The 18564-nt window shown below is 44.2% G+C and overlaps 1 protein-coding gene and 1 long non-coding RNA gene across 4 annotated transcripts; both read left to right on the forward strand.

The window, feature by feature from the left end:
- The first annotated feature begins 502 nt into the window (after positions 1-502).
- Positions 503-17344, forward strand: LOC133471501 (major histocompatibility complex class I-related gene protein-like). 3 transcript variants are annotated; one of them, XM_061761104.1, is made up of 8 exons: positions 522-786; positions 1507-1773; positions 14714-14992; positions 15434-15742; positions 15817-15924; positions 16001-16018; positions 16726-16807; positions 16885-17344. In XM_061761104.1, exons 1-7 carry the CDS (start codon positions 537-539, stop codon positions 16785-16787), a joined length of 1293 nt encoding a protein of 430 aa, XP_061617088.1. In that variant the 5' UTR covers positions 522-536; the 3' UTR covers positions 16788-16807; positions 16885-17344. The 3 variants fall into 3 exon arrangements, 2 of the variants coding, with proteins under 2 accessions (XP_061617089.1, XP_061617088.1); XR_009786223.1 differs by lacking the exons at positions 14714-14992; positions 15434-15742; positions 15817-15924; ... (1 more) ...; positions 16726-16807; positions 16885-17344 and adding exons at positions 1898-2176; positions 2399-2707; positions 2782-3502; positions 3580-3646 and having other exon boundaries at positions 503-786; XM_061761105.1 differs by lacking the exons at positions 14714-14992; positions 15434-15742; positions 15817-15924; ... (1 more) ...; positions 16726-16807; positions 16885-17344 and adding exons at positions 1898-2176; positions 2399-2707; positions 3421-3502; positions 3580-3837 and having other exon boundaries at positions 517-786.
- LOC133471516 (uncharacterized) lies at positions 10357-12578 on the forward strand. The gene is made up of 2 exons (XR_009786229.1): positions 10357-10813; positions 11143-12578. It is a non-coding gene; the product is annotated as an uncharacterized LOC133471516 (long non-coding RNA).
- Positions 17345-18564: the final 1220 nt, after the last annotated feature.

The raw sequence follows: 18564 nt of genomic DNA on the forward strand, positions 1-18564 counted from the left end.
ATACGCACTGGATGGACAGACAAAGCCACTGCTTGAGATTCACGAGTCTTAACTATTATTCTTATTTATCAAAGTCATGCAAGAGTCAGTTGACATCAAAATTTACAATTGGATGGAAACCACTGAGAAAAAAAAAAAAGCTCGCCGATGCACTTTTATGTACAACTGATGACAGTTTGAGGCAACGGAATCAAATTCCGGCGGTTGTTAAGATGTTAAAGTAGTATAACCCCCTCTAGTTAGGAACGCGTTTCGCTAGCTAGCTAGCAATGCTAATTAAGGAAGAGTGCCAACGAAGGAACCCAAAGTTTTGAGTCTTTTATCACAAGTGATAAATGTCGACGTATACGAATACAGAAGAACAAAACAAAGCTCCAAGTTACATCAGTGCAAGTGGCGTTCAACCCAGGAAGTGGACTCACGGGGCTCCGGGAGGCGTTCACCGGTCACCGTCTCAGACGCCGGCGTGACCCGAGGTGACCTCGGGTGCCGCCCGCCTTACGCTGTTTCAGCACAAGCTTCCAAAAACACTCGCGATGCTTCTCGTCTCCAATTTCGCACATTCGACTTCATTTGAGCGACACAACAACCCCGCGCGAGTCAAATCGTGTCGCTCACTGATGAGGAACGCCAAAGTGACGTCATCCGCATTCGTCGAGAGGCGCGTCTTCTGGTTTGCTGTCATTTGCCGTTCGGCCGTGGAGGAGGAGTCGGAGCAAAACATGGCGAAGCTGAACTTGTGTGTCTTGTTTGTCGCGGCTGCGCAAATCCACAGCGTGACGCCCGGTAAGTGCACTTTGTCCACAACTTGATGATCCCGATCGTGTTCCGATGATTGGTGTCGACGCTCTTGACTTTGCCGGAAGCAACACTTGGACCGCTCAGTCCGAAGTTCTTGCAACTGGTTTCACTTGGCAAAGCTGCCATTGGAATATTCGCCTCACGGAGGCGGCATTTCAATATATGTGGAAAAAAAATACAAATCAAATCTCATTTATTGAAATAACGACAAACAAAATCTGTGTCAAAAAAAGTGTTCAGCGTATCCTTTAGTAGATCATAATTCTAACATATTTATTGTAAGAAGTTCCTTTATATTTCTCATTTGGATATTTCATGAACAGAGTTACAACTTAAGTTTACAAAATATATCGTCTATATTTATTGACGAATCTGTTATTAAGGACTATTAAATCAATTTATTGAGCAAGGGCATGATAATTGGAACATGATAGTCAAAATTAAATCAAATGAATTATGAGCGTCTGTTGTCGAATCCATTGCGAAGTTTGTGTGTAAGAATACGTTGAAATAAATATTAAAGTATTTAAATGACCACAAAAGAAAATGGAATGTTTTGTATCTTTTGATTTTAATTATTTGCCCTAAAAAAGACGTTCAAATGTTTCAACTGAAGACAAAATCATTTGAAATAGGAAGAGTGCAAGATTTTGGGCCATCAAACAAAAAAGTAAGATCAACCTTTTTGTTTGTTTTTTCTTTCAGTGCTTCACACGCTCAAGTATTTAATGACAGCATCGTCTCAAATTCCAAACATCCCAGACTACTTTGAGGTCGGTTATGTTGACGACGTTCCGATTTCGCGCTACGACAGCAAGAGCAGGAAAGCAAAACCCAAACAGGACTGGATGAACAAAATCACAGCAGATGATCCTCACTACTGGGAGAGACAGACACAGAACGGTATTGCTCGTGAGCAGATCAACAAAGTCAACATCGAAACTGCCAAAGAGCGCTTCAACCAAACTGGAGGTTTGCTGACGTTCAGCTTTCCACAATTCAAATCGATTTCATGTGCTCGTACACGTTCTTCCTCCTCATAAACACGTTTCCTTCTCTCTCGACATGGTGTCACTCTTCAACGTCATTCTCTCAGGTGTTCACATGTTCCAGGTGATGTCCGGCTGCGAATGGGACGACGAGACCGATGAGGTTGATGGTTGGGAACACTACAGTTACGATGGAGAAGCCTTCATCTCGTTGGAGGTGAAGACAATGAGATGGATCGCAGCTCACCCACAAGCTTTCGTCACCAAACTCAAGTGGGACCGGAACGAACTTTGGAATCTAAACAAGAAGCACTACTTCACTGAGATTTGTCCTTCTTACTTGAAGAAGTATTTGACCAATGGGAGGGACTTCCTGATGAGAACAGGTGCAGTCACATCATGTTAGCACGCCCCCCACAGGACCTTGACTGGCATTACAAGCTGCACTCTTTCCTCGTTGGCTCCTTTCCTCTCTCACACATTCTCATCATCTTTGGTTCTCTCCATCTTTTCTCACACGATTTCTCCATCTTTTGTTCTCTCCCACACTCTCTCTCTCCGTCTCTGCCCCTCTCTCACCTGGTGTCCACGTCTCCCTCGGCCCGCAGAGCTTCCCACGGTGTCTCTCCTCCAGAAGACGCCGTCCTCTCCGGTCACCTGCCACGCGACGGGTTTCTACCCCAGCGCGGCCGCCCTGTTTTGGAGGAATGACGGCGAGGAGCTCCACGAGGACACGGAGACGGGAGAGACCCTCCGCAACCACGACGGAACCTTCCAGATGACGGCCGACCTGAAAGCGGAGGTGACCGATGAAGCCGAGGGCCGCTACGAATGCGTGTTCCAGCTGTCCGGCGTGGCGGACGACATCGTTGTCAAGCTGGAGAGAAGAAGCATCCGGAGCAACGCGCGCATCCGAGGTGACCGACGCTCAGATCGTCGCGCGTCGGAACGATCGCTCACACGTTTTCTTCTTTCTTCTCACTCTGCGAAGAGGAAGAAAAGAGGAAGATGGCGCTGGCCGTCGCTGTCCCGCTGGCGGTCCTCGCTCTGGCGGCGGCGGCGGTCGCGGTCCTCGTCAAGCTTTACAAAAGCAGACGCTATCGTTGTGGGAAAAAGGACTCGCTCCCTAAGGCGGAGAAAACCTGAAACCGAATGGAAGTCAATTTAGATTTGGTGGAAAATGTACGACTTAGTTCACTCGTGTTCCTTGGCCCTCAACGGCGAAGCGTGCCAAAGCCGCACTCGGGTTCATTCGATTGAAGCTCCTCCCCTCGCTTCGACAAAGTTCCTCGGCCCCGAGATGCCACCGGGTGGCGCCAAACCTCTATTTTAATATTAGATATGGTTTTGGGCTGAGCGCAAAGACAGCGAATAACAGAAGCTAGCTTCCCCTCAATCAATATTCCCCAACATCCGAATTCCTGAATGTGGAATTGGAAATATGCGGCTATGAACTGTACGATTCCAAAGAAATTCCCCACCACACTCTCGTAGTCAGGAAGTAGAAGATTTGTCCCAACCGCAGCTCAAAGTACGAGTGAAGATGGATTCAAGAGGCCTTCGTGGAGCAAATGTCCTTCCTTCCAGTCGGACATGTTTTCATTCACATCTTTTTTTTCATTCATCGCAGCCGTCGACGCCGATTCCGAGCCCGCCTCCGAGCCCGCCGCCCCGACGCCCGCTTCCGAGTGAGACGCAGCCGCCGTCGCACGGTGAGTTCGCCGACGCGGACTCCGCTCGTGTTCTCGGGACTCTTTCCAGGTGCGTTCACGTGCTCTTCTTCGTGCAGGTGTCGGAACACGAGAGAGACGTCTCCATCGAGCGCTTTCTCATCACGCTTGGGTTTGAAAACAGAGATGGGATTTGTTCTTCACGCAGACAATTTGTGCAATGAAGATGTTTCTGTTAAGCCACGCCCAGAACCGCTTTCACGTCAACAAACAACTCAATCAATTTGTACGTCGATCAGAATGTGACAATGTTGTTGATTGCATTTGTTTTTGGAACTTGAGATCGAGATTTGGACCAATAAACGGATGATCGTAAAGATGTGTCGTTCTGAATTTGACCATTTTTAGGAGGCTTTTCTTGCCCTCCCGGAACAATTGTTAAAATCAAGCCATTTATTTGTACATTTTAAACATGCAAAAATCATTTGTATCACCTGAGTAAAGAAATTCATTCACAAAGTCATTTCTTCCATGCAAATAATAGAAATACATGGATTCAGTTTTATACATACAAATCCCATTTCGCACATGAACTCCAAATCTTTTTGGCCTTCTTGTTTTGATAATTCAATATAAATCCTTGTGAAATACTGGGAAAAAAAGCGGCTTTGTGATTGACAAATTTGCATTGATAAACATTGCTAATAAGATGAGGAGATTCATCACATGCTCGTGTCATGATACAGAATTTTCATTGAAATCTTACTACATCCTTTCGTAGTTTCACAGTGAGTGTTCGTAAACAAAACTTTGGACCAAGGTAGCCGATATCCAATCCATAATTTGTCGGAAGATCACTCATCTGAAAGAATGGACACGTTTGATTGATAGCGCTTGTGTCTTGCTGGCAGTTCGGGCAACCGCGGCGCCCGCCAGGCGAACTGCCTTTCGCCAACGAAGAAGAACGCAAACAAGATGGAGACGGTGCCCGTGGCAGTCAAGATACGTCATTCGTTTCGCTAAACAATTCAATTGGGACAAGTACATAACCGCACCGAAGGTAGATACACGTCGAAAAGGGAACACTTTGTCGTCGTCACCGTTTTGGACGATTTATTCCCCGCAAAGCTCTCTCGTCAGCGAGAATGCGGAAGTGAGCAAGCTAAAGCTAAGCTAGTGCTATCTAGCGACGTCATAATTTGTTGTTATAGCGTCGTTGAATACACATTTATGAATAAATAGCTCATTATACCATAGTTACTCTATATTTATTGTTCATGCCGACTTCCATATATCTGTCACTTTTTGAATCATAACCTCTGCAGGGGTGTCAATAGCTGTTTCGTATTATTCATTACCACTCACTCATATCATACTCACCGTCAGTGTCACGCTAAGGTACTTACTACCATATCAGGTGAACTCCTTCGATAGTATTGTGGTAGACATTCCGACATTGGTCCTACTCTGTATCCCCCCAGTCATGCATGCGCAGTGTCTTCCTCAGCTCTCCTCCATCCAACTTCCTGTGATGAACCTGCATAAACTAGCAACCTCCAATATCAGTATAGTGTTGAATCAAAGTTCAGAATTGGACTACTAACCTCCCGTTGGGATACATCACGCATCAATGTGTCCACTTTACCCGGGCACCCTTCTTCGATAGCTGTCTGCGGTTCGCCGGCAGTAGATGTTACTGGTAGGAGTCAGTACAGCAAAGTTCCTAGAGGCTCCTCGCCCAGCAAATACACAACAACAGGAATACAAACCACCATTGCAGAGGCCCAGCTGACGAGTCCTGTAAACAAGTCCTTGAATAAATTAATCACACCTCTGCAAAAGATGTTCCTGCCGGGACTCCAGAATTCCTGCCTTCATATCCTAGAGAAGGGCCAAGTCGACAATGGTCACCAAACATTGATATGATTTCCATAAATAACGAATCACATGTTAACACCGGTAATTCATTGTTAACACGTTTCCCAACAGCGGCAATGTCAATAGACCAAGAATCACATAAGAATCGGCGTTAAGTCAGCACTCCCATAACCTGCAATAAATCAACACCGTCACCCTGCATCCTCCTGGGCGTCCTGAAAAATAAAGTTATGTCCACAAATCAGAGTCAACAAGCAGAGTCTTCCCTGTGTCCTTATGTACACCGTCACAAAGGTCAGTTCGTCAACAGTCTGTGGATACCTTACCCACTTCTTCTTCTTTTCCTTTCGGCTTGTCCCGTTAGGGGTCGCCACAGCGCGTCATCCTTTTCCATGAGAGCCTATCTCCTGCATCCTCCTCTCGAACACCAACTACCATCATGTCTTCCCTCACGACATCCATCAACCTTCTCTTTGGTCTTCCTCTAGCTCTCTTGCCTGGCAGCTCCATCCTCATCATCCTTCTACCAATATACTCACTCTCTCTCCTCTGGACGTGTCCAAACCATCCAAGTCTGCTCTCTCTAACTTTGTCTCCAAAACATCGAACCTCGGCTGTCCCTCTGATGAGCTCATTTCTAATTTTATCCAACCTGGTCACTCCGAGAGCGAACCTCAACATCTTCATTTCCGCCACCTCCAGCTCTGCTTCCTGTTTTCTCTTCAGTGCCACTGTCTCTAATCCATACATCATGGCTGGCCTCACCACTGTTTTATAAACTTTGCCCTTCATCCTAGCAGAGACTCTTCTGTCACATAACACACCTGACACCTTCCTCCACCCGTTCCAACCTGCTTGGACCCGTTTCTTCACTTCCTGACCACACTCACCATTGCTCTGGACGGTTGACCCCCAGTATTTAAAGTCCTCTACCCTTGCCATCTCTTCTCCCTGTAGCCTCATTCTTCCCCCACCACCCCTCTCATTCATGCACATATATTCTGTTTTACTTCGGCTAATCTTCATTCCTCTTCTTTCCAGTGCATGCCTCCATCTTTCTAACTGTTCCTCCGGCTGCTCCCTGCTTTCACTGCAGATCACAATGTCATCTGCAAACATCATGGTCCACGGGGATTCCAGTCTAACCTCATCTGTCAGCCTATCCATCACCACTGCAAAAAGGAAGGGGCTCAGGGCTGATCCCTGATGCAGTCCCACGTCCACCTTAAACTCTTCTGTCACACCGACAGCACACCTCACCGCTGTTCTGCTGCCCTCGTACATGTCCTGTATAATTCTAACAATTTCAAATTTCAGCCTCATCACTCGATCTGATACTCTTTTCACCTCCAAGACATTCTTAGCCAACTCTTCGTTTAAAATAACCCCGACTCCATTTCTCTTCCCATCTACACCATGGTAAAATAATTTAAACCCAGCCCCTAAACTTCTAGCCTTACTGCCTTTCCACTTGGTCTCCTGGACACACAATATATCAACCTTTCTCCTAATCATCATGTCAACCAACTCCCGAGATTTTCCTGTCATAGTCCCAACATTCAAAGTCCCCACATTCAGTTCTAGGCTCTGTGTTTTCCTCTTCTCTTTCTGCCGAAGAACCCGCTTTCCACCTCTTCTTCTTCTTCTTTGACTTCGACCCACAGTAGCTGAATTTCCAACAGCACCCTGCAGGTTGACGGCGCCGGTGGCGGACGTTGTTAACCCGGGCCACGACCGATCCGGTATGGAATTCTTTGGATGAACGCTCATATTTGTTTGGCAAGGTTTTAAGCCGGATGCCCTTCCTGACGCAACCGTCTGCATTTATCCGGGCTTGGGACCGGCCTACAGTTTGCACTGACTTGTGCCCCCCATAGGGCTGCATTACATGTGACATGTGACACAGCATGGCTCAATATAGCAGCCCATTTGAATAGGTTTTTTTTTCTTTTTTTCATTTTGTAGTTTTGCACTTTGTTTTTCCCAATAATTGCGTTCTTGTTGTGGAATACTCATATTGGCTATCAGTATAGATTGTACCATCTTTATTTATCATGAGTTTGCATGCCTCGGTTGATGCTACTAATTCAGCAGCTTGTTCAGCCAATTCCTGACAATCATGCTGCGTGCCTTCATCAAGTAAGGGTATTAGTGTGGCTGGATTTAAGGTTGCGCATCGCTCAACAGTCAAATGTGGTTGTGACAGCAAGATGGCCAAGCAAGATAAATGTCTTGCAGGTGTTAAAAACGCCATATTGGTTTGCAATAGGAGAGCAGACACTGTATGTGGGACCTTTAGGGTGAACTGCTGAAAAATAAGTTGAAAAATAAGCTATTGGTCTTAGCTTATCACCGTATTGTTGTGTAAGTACGGAGGTCATGCAATCGCTTTTCCAATCTACCATTTGAATGAATGTTTTATCATGACATTTGGAAGGCCTAGCGCAGCACTGGACACCAAATGTTGTTTCATGTCACAGAAGGCCTTTTCTGCCTCTGTACTCCATTAAACAGGTGATGTCATTTGAAGGTTGTTTTCATACATTAATTTGGACAATGGTGCAACAATTTCTGCATAGTTTGGAATCCATGCTCTACAATAATTTGTCAGACCTAAAAATGATTATTATATGTTTCTTCGTCTGTGGTTTAGGATGATTTTTCAAGACTATAGCTCTCCTGTCTTCTAATATAGTCTTTCCTCCTATACTTAAATTATGGCCTAGATATTTAACTTGTCTTTTACATCATTGCAATTTATTTTTGTTAACTTTATGTCCCTCTTCTGTTAGATGATGCAGTAAGGTCAATGAATCTTTGCATGTCTCTCCATCTGTAGATGCCAGAAGACATGCGTGTTGTCATAACTTGGGAATAAATAATTGGACTTTCACAGTAACCTTGCGGTAATCTAGTAAATGTATATATATATTTTTTTTTCTCAAATGTGAATGCTGCTCTCTGTATTACTGCAGCTCATCACATTCTTTTGTATCTTCTATTTTGGTGATAAGCTGCAAGGCTGCAGACAACCGGTGTTTAACGGTGGTTTGTCTTTTATTTTTTATATAATTTGATTCCTGCAACGCGGCTATTTTTTGTGTATTTAACCAACCATTAAAGCCGTGTTCGGTTATCCCTGTCTCTAAATATTAAATTTGATCAGGATCCTGTTTTTTTTTCTTTTAAATTTAATTTAATGAACCTCCAACGTTTACACTGCAGTGTATCCCTGTTTTTTTATTTTACTACTTCCTTTCCCCATTTGAAAGAATTTGGTTCAGTGTAATACTACCCCGGGTAGTCTAGAACACTGTTTCTTTTCAGTAGGACGGTGATTCAAATTTACTTTCTGTGGTAATTCTCACTTCAACTCTTTCGAGTGGAGAATTCTTGCCTTTGCATCCACAAAAGTCCGCCGTTTACTTTCCCACTGTTTTGGTATGGAATGAAAAACCTAGTGGTTTCCCATTTCCCATTTACACTCTCATTCAAACAGTTTTCATTCACACTGGCTCGTCAGAGGACTCCGCCGTCCTATACGGAATTTAACTACGACGCCACGAAACTTTCCGAGTTTCTTTATTTCATTAAACACGGAATTTAAGTACATACAGGACTCCGGCGTCCTCGCGGAATATGTCGGACTCCGCCGTCCCTCATTACTTGCCAGTGACTAGTATTACACAAGGTTTATTAAACACGGAATTTAAGTACGTACAGGACTCCGCCGTCCTCGCGGAATTTGTGGACTCCGGCGTCCTTTTTCCTAAAAACAAATTTAAAATTTGACTCACCAGTCGTCTTCAATCCTGTGGATTGTCGTCAACCTTCAGATCCCAGTTGAGGAGAACGAAAACCAGTCCCGTAAAGGGTCTTACTTGCCGTGGCCACGGTCTCTTAACTGGAAGTCGGCTCCACAACTGGAATCCTCGGGTGTGTTGACATCCGGCTCGAAGGACCAATTTAATGTTGGATTTATCTTACCCAACATTATAAAAAATAGACACAAAAGGAATGAAGACGCTGGTTTCTTTTTCTCATGAGGAGGGCGTATGGGAGATTGTTCAGATCACAGCCTCTCAACACGCTCGAAACAATCTCTCCCCGTCGCTCCTGCATTTATTTGAAAATAGGAGGGTTTTTCCCAGACATAATGTTCTAAACAATAAGACACAACACCAAACATCGGACCAACACCTGTCACGTCCTTGGTCCAGGCGCCCTTCCATCGGATGATGCCGAGTCATCTTTTTGAAGGCGAGACATCTAAAATCGTCCATAATACTAATGCAAGCTAAGCAAATAAATGATAACTTCTAGAATATATTTGGGAGGTGGGAGGAAACCGGAGTGCCCGGAGAAAACCCACACAGGCACGGGGAGAACACGCAACCTCCACACAGGCGAGGCCGGGACATGAACCCCAGTCCTCAGAACTGTGAGGCAGATGTGCTAACCAGTCGTCCGCCGCGCTGCCTACATACAATGAGTACGGAAAGTTTTCAGACCCCCTTAAATGTTGCACTCTTTGTTATATTGCAGCCATTTGTTCAAATAACTTTTCCTTTTTTTCCTCATTAATGTACACAGAAAAAAAAACTATTAAAAAAGAAAAACTGAAATATCACAGAGCCATAAGTATTCAGACCCTTTGCTCAGTATTTAGTAGAAGCAAGCCCCCTTTTGAGCTAATACAGCCACGAGTCTTTTGGGGGAATGATGCAACAAGTTTTTCACACCTGGATTTGGGGATCCTCTGCCATTCCTCTTTGCAGATCCTCTCCAGTTCTGTCAGGTTGGATGGCGAACGTTGGTGGGCAGCCATTTTCAGGTCTTTCCAGAGATGCTCAATTGGGTTTAAGTCAGGGCTCTGGCTGGGCCATTCAAAAACAGTCACGGAGTTGATCGGAAGCCACTCCTTCGGTATTTTAGCTGTGTGCTTCGGGTCATTGTAATCATAAATGATAAAGATAATACAAACTATAATATAATAATAAATAATGAATAACAAATCAATAATATTATAGTATTATAAAATAACAATAGTATAATCAAACATAGCTGGACTCCAATGAAGGTGTAGAACCATTTTAAGGATGATCAGTAGAAATGGACAGCAGCCGAGTTCTGGATAGTTATGGCTGTGTGATATTTCAGTTTTTTTTTTTTTTTTTAATAAAACAGCAAACATTTCAACAATTAAGTTTTTTTTTGCTGTGTACATGAATGAGGAAAATTATTAATAAATGATTTTAACAAATGGCTGCAATATAACAAAGAGTGAAAAAATGAAGGGGGTCTGAAAACTTTCCGTACCCACTGTACATACCGATTTTCTTAATTGAATGAATCATTTTGATGACGGGTGTCCTTTTTTAGCTTTAGCTAGTACCAGCTGTCCTCCAAAATGTTGGTGCACGTGCCCGTCAAGGCCTACCATGCCAAAAGAATCAAATCCAGTGAGACTGCAGCGTAAGTACAATTTGTTTCTAAACTTCTAGAAATTGCTCCTTACCAATGATTTATTGTTATTGTTATTTTGAGGGGCAAAGGTTTCATATGTTTGCCAATGGGCAATGCCATTGAACTTTTTCAATTCAAAGTCCCATTCCTGGGAAGAAAAATATCAAAGAGCACATTTGTAACTTTGCCATGATATGGCACAGAGGATGGCCAACATGAAGTAAGCACATGCAAAATGCCTGTGAAATGTTGCTACTTGCCTGGATTAAACCAAGGAAGCAAAACGACATGAGGTTCTTGTCCAGTCGGTCGGCATCAAAATGTCCTTCATCCTTCAGTCTGCGGAAGAGGTCCCGCCGGAATTCCGCACACTCTCGACGGAGAAAGCCCCAGCGACTCTCGATTCTCTGATTCGATGTGCTTCTCCCAACAACAAAGCTCTTGTCACCAGCATGAACATCATTGTGGGTCCCACGAAGGAAACGCTGCATATCTCGGATGGAACTGTTTTCTGTCCCCATGTCAGATCTCACCATGCGCGCACATCCACCGAATTCCTTCATGGTTTCAATAAAGTAGCCACTGATGACTTTTGGATCACTGCTTGTATGGTATGCAATGGTAAAAAAAGATGCCCCCCCCCCCCCCCCCCCCATTGGAGCTTTTTTCCACCCTTTTTATTAGCTGAATTACAGCAAAAATAATTTTGGCTACTTTTCACATGAAAATGGCCAAAAATACATCTGCTTTATCCCACATTGGAGCTTCCCCCCCCCCCCCCCCCCCACACACTTTTTAAATGTATTTATTTATTTAGTTTAAATGAGGTCAATCATACCAAATAATTATTTTTTGACTACAACTCCCATAGCAGAAATGGCAGCGTTTGTTTTTTTCACCAGAATTATTGACAAATTGGAGTATTTATTTTCACTTTTTTTAATTCAACCAGTTTCATCAAATAAAAATATACTATATTTTGTAATAGTAGCAATGCCAGATTTACATTTTTTCTTTTTTGTCCCACGACACCAAACCAAATCATTTTCCTTCTCTGATGGTGGAAATGCCCGCTTCCCCCTTTTTATAATATATATAATTTTGCCCCCCCACAAAAATCTCAAAATGATTGCTAAATTCCACCCAAAATTATGTTTAAGTTTAAATTCCTCCGATTTCGCCAACTATAAGCACTTCTCTAATTTACAGATTTTTTTTCCCAATTTTTTGTCTATTTTTTTTTGTCAACGTGATTTTTGAAAAGTGTGCCCGGTGCCAAACTGCAGTTTGTTTTCTGCTTGTACATAGTGTACATGTATTGAGTGCTGCGGACTCATTGGCTGCTGCTTCTGCGAATGTTGTACATGCTGTATTGCGCAAAATGCTCCAGATTTAATACGACTTTTATTTGTTTTAAGAGGATCAAATGTTTACGTCAAATCAAAGTCTTTATTTTATGTGTTGAAAAAAAAAAAAAACCCTCCTGGGTCTATTTATTGATGTCGGGCTTTTGTCTTCATAATTATTCATTTGTTCCGCACGAATGAAGGATGAATTCAACGTCAGCCGTTCACACAGAACAAATGTGGTTGTTGAAGATGTCACATGACCTTTTCTGATGCTTGAAGAAAAACACCAAACCAGCCGGGCCTGTTCTCAATGACGCTCATGTTCCCACCCAAGCTGATTTGAAGTTTTAGGCTGCTGCCAGGAATGTGTGCATGCTTCTGTCTCTTTTTTGTTTTTAAACGACAATAAAAACATTGATTTCTTATGCTTGACTGCATTGTTTGCCATTCTTTTTCTGGAATATACAACTTCATTCTTAGTTTTTATTGTGACTTACTCATAAAAATCAAACTTTGTAGAACACTGAAACATCCATAGGTGTACTTGCATATCTCAAATAAAACTCCTATCAGGCAAGGAAATAGCAAAAATAAAATATTCTCTGATGCCTCTAAAACCCCCAAAATACAACTTAATTCTTGTAAAAGTGCATCTTTTTATCTAAAAATAGAGCGCATTCTCTTTTCATTGACAATATGCAACTTTTATTCTCAAATTACAAAAATGCCTGAGTTGTAATATTACATCTTTTCTTGCACAGATAAAAATACAACTTGATTCTCTCACACTCAATCCAACGCATGACACTTGTATCGCACTTTTCTAGGCACTCCAAGACACGACTTGTGAAGCAGCCTGACGAAGCGTGGCTGCCATTCTGCGCCTGCGGCCCCTCAGACTGTGTGACCTCACTCTGTTTTTCTTATCATCCCAACAAACATCAAATTTTTTCCTGGAACTGACAAAATGAGAGGAAAATCCACACCCTTGGGAAGTTTGATGACTTTTGCATGAACATAGCGCAGATGTAGTTTTCCTCCACGCATGTCGTCGTATGTTTCTTCGGGAAGTGGGCTGGCGCGGTCACGTGACTTCCCCGAAAGGCTCGCGCGCGCGCGCCAAGAACGAAAGCGTCGCTGTTTCAGCACAAGCTTCCAAAAACACTCGCGCTGCTCCTCGTCTCCAATTTCGCACACTCGACTTCATTTGAGCGACACAACAACGCCACGCGAGTCAAATCTTGTCGCCCAATGATGAGGAATGCCAAAGTGACGTCATCGGCACAGGTAGAGAAGGCGCGTCTTCCGGTTTGCTGTCATTTGCCGTTCGGCCGTCGAGGAGGAGGCGTCGTCGTCACTTTGTGGACGAAAAGGAGCAAAACATGGCGAAGCTGAACTTGTGTGTCTTGTTTGTCGCGGCTGCGCAAATCCACAGCGTGACGCCCGGTAAGTGCACTTTGTCCACAACTTGATGATCCCGATCGTGTTCCGATGATTGGTGTCGACGCTCTTGACTTTGCCGGAAGCAACACTTGGACCGCTCAGTCCGAAGTTCTTGCAACTGGTTTCACTTGGCAAAGCTGCCATTGGAATATTCGCCTCACGGAGGCGGCATTTCAATATATGTGGGAAAAAAATACAAATCAAATCTCATTTCTTGAAATAACGACAAACAAAATCTGTGTAAAAAAAAAAAAAAAAGTGTTCAGCGTATCCTTTAGTAGATCATAATTCTAACATATTTATTGTAAGAAGTTCCTTTATATTTCTCATTTGGATATTTCATGAGTTACAACTTAAGTTTCCAAAATATATCGTCTATATTTATTGACGAATCTGTTATTAAGGACTATTAAATCAATTTATTGAGCAAGGGCATGATAATTGTAACATGATAGTCAAAATTAAATCAAATGAATTATGAGCGTCTGTTGTCGAATCCATTGCGAAGTTTGTGTGTAAGAATAAGTTTAAATAAATATTAAAGTATTTAAATGACCACAAAAGAAAATGGAATGTTTTGTATCTTTTGATTTTAATTTATTTTCCCTAAAAAAGACGTTCAAATGTTTCAACTGAAGACAAAATCATTTGAAATAGGAAGAGTGCAAGATTTTGGGCCATCAAACAAAAAAGTAAGATCAACCTTTTTGTTTGTTTTTTCTTTCAGTGCTTCACACGCTCAAGTATTTCACGACAGCATCGTCTCAAATTCCAAACATCCCAGACTACTTTGATGTCGGTTATGTTGACGACGTTCCGATTTCGCGCTACGACAGCAAGAGCAGGAAAGCAAAACCCAAACAGGACTGGATGAACAAAATCACAGCAGATGATCCTCACTACTGGGAGAGACAGACACAGATCAGTATTGGTTTGAGCAGGTCAACAAAATCGACATCGAAATTATCAAAGAGCGCTTCAACCAAACTGGAGGTTTGTTGACGTTCAGCTTTCCACAATTCAAATCGATTTCATGTGCTCGTACACGTTCTTCCTCCTCATAAACACGTTTCCTTCTCTCTCGACATGGTGTCACTCTTCAACGTCATTCTCTCAGGTGTTCACATGATCCAGCGGATGTACGGCTGCGAATGGGACGACGAGACCGATGAGGTTGATGGTTGGGAACACCTCAGTTACGATGGAGAAGCCTTCATCTCGTTGGAGGTGAAGACAATGAGATGGATCGCAGCTCACCCACAAGCTTTCGTCAGCAAACTCAAGTGGGACCGGGACGAACTTTGGAATCTAAACAAGAAGCACTACTTCACTGAGATTTGTCCTTCTTACTTGAAGAAGCATGTGACCAATGGGAGGGACTTCCTGATGAGAACAGGTGCAGTCACATCATGTTAGCACGCCCCCTACAGGACCTTGACTGGCATTACAAGCTGCACTCTTTCCTCGTTGGCTCCTTTCCTCTCTCACACATTCTCATCATCTTTGGTTCTCTCCATCTTTTCACCCTCTCACACAATCTCTCTCTTTTCAATCTGTCATTGATTGTCTCCATACTTTCTCCTCACACGCTCCCTTCAACTTGTTTTCTTTCCATATTTGTTCCTCTCACACATCATCTAGCTATTTTTTCACCCTCTCACACATTCTCTCAATCTTTTATCCTTTTCACACCGACACCGACCTTTTTCTCCTCTTACATATTCTGCCATCTTTGTTCCTCTCACACATTCTCCCCATCTTTTCCTCCTCTCCCACACTCTCTCTCTCCGTCTCTGCCCCTCTCTCACCTGGTGTCCACGTCTCCCTCGGCCCGCAGAGCTTCCCACGGTGTCTCTCCTCCAGAAGACGCCGTCCTCTCCGGTCACCTGCCACGCGACGGGTTTCTACCCCATCGCGGCCGCCCTGTTTTGGAGGAAGGACGGCGAGGAGCTCCACGAGGACGTGGAGACGGGAGAGACCCTCCGCAACCACGACGGAACCTTCCAGATGACGGCCGACCTGAAAGCGGAGGTGACCGATGAAGCCGAGGGCCGCTACGAATGCGTGTTCCAGCTGTCCGGCGTGGCGGACGACATCGTCGTCAAGCTGGAGAGAAGAAGCATCCGGAGCAACGCGCGCATCCGAGGTGACCGACGCTCAGATCGTCGCGCGTCGGAACGATCGCTCACACGTTTTCTTCTTTCTTCTCACTCTGCGAAGAGGAAGAAAAGAGGAAGATGGCGCTGGCCGTCGCTGTCCCGCTGGCGGTCCTCGCTCTGGCGGCGGCGGCGGTCGCGGTCCTCGTCAAGCTTTACAAAAGCAGACGAGGTGAGGGACGCCGACGTTCGCTCTGTCGGGAAGATTTGTGCCCATCGTGACCTTTGTGTCTCTGTTTTCTTTGCAGCCAAATACGATCCAGCTTGTAAGTCAAACGACTTCTGTTTCCTTTGAGCCGCGGTCGGCAAAGCGGTCGTGCGAAGGTCTGATGCGGACCTTTGCTACAAAAGTGCGCACGAGGAGTCGCAAATAGTCAGCCGTGGAACGACGGACACGTGAATGTCGACGTCGCTATCGTTGTGGGAAAAAGGACTCGCTCCCTAAGGCGGAGAAAACCCGAAACCGAATGGAAGTCAATTTAGATTTGGTGGAAAATGTACGACTTAGTTCACTCGTGTTCCTTGGCCCTCAACGGCGAAGCGTGCCAAAGCCGCACTCGGGTTCATTCGATTCCGAGGGAGCCGCTCCCGAACGTCCGGTTTGAACCCGACGATTGAAGCTCCTCCCCTCGCTTCGACAAAGTTTCTCCGGCCCCGAGATGCCAACCTCTATTTTAATATTAGATATGGTTTTGGGCTGAGCGCAAAGACAGCGAATAACAGAAGCTAGCTTCCCCTCAATCAATATTCCCCAACATCCGAATTCATGAATGTGGAATTGTAAATATGCGGCTATGAACTGTACGATTCCAAAGAAATTCCCCACCACACTCTCGTCGTCAGGAAGTAGAAGATTTGTCCCAACCGCAGCTCAAAGTACGAGTGAAGATGGATTCAAGAGGCCTTCGTGGAGCAAATGTCCTTCCTCAGTCGGACTTGTTTTCATTCACATCTTTTTTTTCATTCATCGCAGCCGTCGACGCCGATTCCGAGCCCGCCTCCGAGCCCGCCGCCCCGACGCCCGCTTCCGAGTGAGACGCAGCCGCCGTCGCACGGTGAGTTCGCCGACGCGGACTCCGCTCGTGTTCTCGGGACTCTTTCCAGGTGCGTTCACGTGCTCTTCTCCGTGCAGGTGTCGGAACACGAGAGAGACGTCTCCATCGAGCGCTTTCTCATCACGCTTGGGATTTGTTCTTCACGCAGACAATTTGTGCAATTATGATGTTTCTGTGAAGTCACAGTTTTTGCTGGCTTTGGTGTCTCGGGTGAGACTCGTTTGAGTCGATGGGGTTGCTTTCTTCTGTCCGTTAAGTTTGTCAGAAATCGGCGCAGTCACACACTGAGAGGATTTCTTCTTTCGTTGTATCAAGCACTTGAATAGCTACGATGAATTGATATCACAACGTGTCGATTGCTGGTTTGCCTCGCACTCCTTTTATCAGTCCAAAATGATTTTATAATCCTGTTATGGATTCACTTCAACAAACAACTCTGTCAATTTGTACTTTGCTCAGAATGTGACAATGTTGTTGATTGCGTTTGTTTTTGGAACTTGAGATCGAGATTTGGACCAATAAACGGATGATCGTAAAGATGTGTCGTTCTGAATTTGACCATTTTTAGGAGGCTTTTCTTGCCCTCCCGGAACATACTACGTGTTTCGTGTTGATGAAAGTCAGCAGTCGCATGGCCGAAAGCCGGTCCAACCCGTTGTCGTCGGTGCCGTGGCTCGCTGACAAACAATTGTGCGTCTCGCAGCACCAAACTTGAACTTTCACTTTCTGTTGGAAGCGTTTGGGCGCGCCTCATAAAAACAAGCAAGGACAAAAAGATGAGTTTTGGCCGTTCCACACGAAAATGCACACATTTTCTTTCACCCTCTAACATACTATTGTTCAAATATATTTGTTTTTGTTTTTGACATGTCATTATTTGTATTTATTTATCACAGTGTCCTTTTTTTTTTTTTTTTACACTGGTAAGACGTTAGACAACTTAAAATAAGGACAAAATACAATACAAAATCATGAACTTCCAAGGGTAAAATCAAGCCATTTATTTGTACATTTTAAACATGCAAAAATCATTTGTATCACCTGAGTAAAGAAAGTCATTCACAAAGTCATTTCTTCCATGCAAATAATAGAAATACATGGATTCAGTTTTATACATACAAATCCCATTTCGCACATGAACTCCAAATCTTTTTGGCCTTCTTGTTTTGATAATTCAATATAAATCCTTGTGAAATACTGGGAAAAAAAGCGGCTTTGTGATTGACAAATTTGCATTGATAAACATTGCTAATAAGATGAGGAGATTCATCACATGCTCGTGTCATGATACAGAATTTTCATTGAAATCTTACTACATCCTTTCGTAGTTTCACAGTGAGTGTTCGTAAACAAAACTTTGGACCAAGGTAGCCGATATCCAATCCATAATTTGTCGGAAGATCACTCATCTGAAACAATGGACACGTTTGATTGATAGCGCTTGTGTCTTGCTGGCAGTTCGGGCAACCGCGGCGCCCGCCAGGCGGCGTCCTCGCCAGTTCGCGTTTCGCCAACGAAGAAGAACGCAAACAAGATGGAGACGGTGCCCGTCGCAGTCAAGATACGTCATTCGTTTCGCTAAACAATTAAATTGGGACAAGTACATAACCGCACCGAAGGTAGATACACGTCGAAAAGGGAACACTTTGTCGTCGTCACCGTTTTGGACGATTTATTCCCCGCAAAGCTCTCTCGTCAGCGAGAATGCGGAAGTGAGCAAGCTAAAGCTAAGCTAGTGCTATCTAGCGACGTCATAA

Source organism: Phyllopteryx taeniolatus, chromosome 21 (genome assembly GCF_024500385.1).
Source record: "Phyllopteryx taeniolatus isolate TA_2022b chromosome 21, UOR_Ptae_1.2, whole genome shotgun sequence".
In the NCBI taxonomy this organism is placed as follows: domain Eukaryota; kingdom Metazoa; phylum Chordata; class Actinopteri; order Syngnathiformes; family Syngnathidae; genus Phyllopteryx; species Phyllopteryx taeniolatus.

Coding starts and splice junctions, on each gene's coding strand:
- LOC133471501 (XM_061761104.1), top strand. CDS start 537: ATGCTTCTCGTCTCCAATTTCGCACATTCGACTTCATTTGAGCGACAC. Junction 787..1,506: donor AATCCACAGCGTGACGCCCG/GTAAGTGCACTT, acceptor TTTTTCTTTCAG/TGCTTCACACGCTCAAGTAT. Junction 14,993..15,433: donor GGACTTCCTGATGAGAACAG/GTGCAGTCACAT, acceptor CTCGGCCCGCAG/AGCTTCCCACGGTGTCTCTC.